The sequence below is a fragment of the Nanorana parkeri genome, unplaced genomic scaffold (genome assembly GCF_000935625.1).
Source record: "Nanorana parkeri isolate BGI_ZX_2015 unplaced genomic scaffold, ASM93562v1 scaffold97, whole genome shotgun sequence".
Lineage (NCBI taxonomy): Eukaryota > Metazoa > Chordata > Amphibia > Anura > Dicroglossidae > Nanorana > Nanorana parkeri.
Genome location: NW_017306365.1, coordinates 352,603 through 354,712, shown reverse-complemented (window position 1 = coordinate 354,712; position 2,110 = coordinate 352,603). Strand labels below are relative to the sequence as shown.

General features: G+C 41.8%; 1 protein-coding gene across 3 annotated transcripts in view; it reads right to left on the bottom strand.

The window, feature by feature from the left end:
• Nucleotides 1-2,110, bottom strand: part of ADPGK (ADP dependent glucokinase) — a 24,271-nt gene that overhangs the window by 7,824 nt on the left and 14,337 nt on the right. For all 3 annotated transcript variants that reach the window (XM_018552816.1, XM_018552815.1, XM_018552817.1), the window contains exons 3-4: nucleotides 1,369-1,431; nucleotides 1,017-1,137 (exon numbers count right to left, since the gene is read on the bottom strand). In XM_018552816.1, the coding sequence (XP_018408318.1) occupies nucleotides 1,017-1,137; nucleotides 1,369-1,431 (184 nt within the window). The remainder of the gene's footprint in view (nucleotides 1-1,016; nucleotides 1,138-1,368; nucleotides 1,432-2,110) is intronic.

The following is a 2,110-nucleotide window of genomic DNA, read 5'->3' as shown; positions in this document are numbered from 1 at the left end:
GGGAGGTGTGCGCTCACCACCGCAGGACTGAGCATCATGGGACTATATTTTCTTTATTTTAGCCCTCTAGACTAGGGCTGCAACAACTAAATCGATTATAATCGATGATTGAAAAAGTTGTCAACTTTTTCAATCATGCATTAAGCGGCTTCTGATTAGTTGGCCCTGTGCACGGCTCCACACACGTTGCGCGCCGCATCTCCTCACCACCTCACGCTCTCCGCGGCCAGACCCGCCCGCATACACGCGCCGCACCTCCTCCCCGCCTTAAGCTCACCGCCCGCCCACATGCACGATTGGCACAGGGGCGCAGGAAGAAGAAGTAAGGAGGAGCAGGCATGGGGGATGACCAGCTATGGAGGAATACAACAAATCCCAGCAATAGTACATTATACAGCGCAATGCAGAATACCACCAGCTATAGAGGACTACAAATCCCAGCAATAATACATTATACAGTGCAATGTGGAATTTCACCAGCTATAATGTACTATTGCTGGGATTTGTTGTATTCCTCTATAGCTGGTGATATTCTGCATTGTGCTGTATAATGTACTATTGCTGGGATTTGTTGTATTCCTCTATAGCTGGTGATATTCTGCATTGTGCTGTATAATGTACTATTGCTGGGATTTGTAGTCCTCTATAGCCGGTGTCATTCTGCATTGATTGCTGTATAATTCTACACTTTCCATTTCACTATATTGCACACCACACTTTTTTTTTTTCTTTTTTACTTCCACCGCTCCAAGCTGGCTCCTGTGATGGACTACAACCTCAATACAAACTAGTAGTCCATCACTGGAGCCATTTTTTAAATGTATTTTATTTTTCATCCGATTAATCAAACTTAATAATCGGCTAATCGATTTTGAAAATAATCGTTAGCTGCAGCTCTACTCTAGACCGAACGAGCACTTAACCCTTGCAGTGCAGGGGTAGCCCCACAGCAAGGGTTCATTTTTACATTTCCGTGAGTTTAATGCTACTAAACAGTTGCATATATATGTTTTTACCAGCTTTATACTCCAGTATAAGATGATTTTCGTCCTGCTCCTTCAAAGATGCTGGGGGTACTAGGATTCTTTCATCCAACAATTCATGTAGCTTAGGACCTATTGGCCCACACAGGAGAACCTAAGTTATTAAATAAAAGAATAAAATAAGGATATGCAGACTGTCAGCAGCAATTATACTCTCAACTAAGGCCAGAAGACATGCAGATCACTTTAATATTCGTCACATGTTGATTAGTCATTAGGGAAGGTCTTGCTAAAATAATTTGATCCTGATGACGCTGTAATCCCAAAATATCAGCACAGTATCACTGACAGAATGTACAATAGTGAAGATGCAGGTTATTTTTACCTCCAGATTTGCATGTGTTGCCAGTCTCTGTGCAATAAGAGCAGCATTTCCTCCAACAAAATGCTGCAAATAAAAGAACAAAAACAAATTTAGTGCATCAGATAGAAAGGGAAACATAAATCACAACATGGTTACTCCTAGCTTTGTATGATGAAGCAGAACTCCTTCCAAAAAAACATAAGGATTAGCCCAACTGCTCTCCACCTTCCTTGTCACCACCTCCCATGCTTGCTTATGGGACTTCTTTAGAGTCTCTCTCATGCTCTGGAACTCCCTATGCCAACCTGCATGGCTATCTCCTACTTTGGCGATCCCCAAAAATTCATCTTTTAAGGTAAGCTTAAATAAAAACTGAATAATAATAATAATAATAATAATATTTATAATAATCTAGAGCTTTTTCCTGCAGTTCCTTGTTCTGCCACTAGATGTCATCAGTCTGATGGCTAGCATCATTGAACCCAATTTCCCAGAGCCCATGTTATCATGGACCAGCCCCAGTCTGACTGGACAGTGAAAGAGAAACAGCACATAGATCAGCCCATCTCCCGGTCACTCTACTCTAACCTCCTATTAGCATGTTTCTTGCCAGCACATGAACTGATTGGTTCCCTGTGTTGCTTCTTCCTTTATCACTCCAGCCCTGCAAGAGGCTGATCCCAGGTCACACTGAAGTACTTACACTGCTTGCATTTAAAATAAAATTACATTTACAAATGTATTAAGGAATACAGGGCTGGAT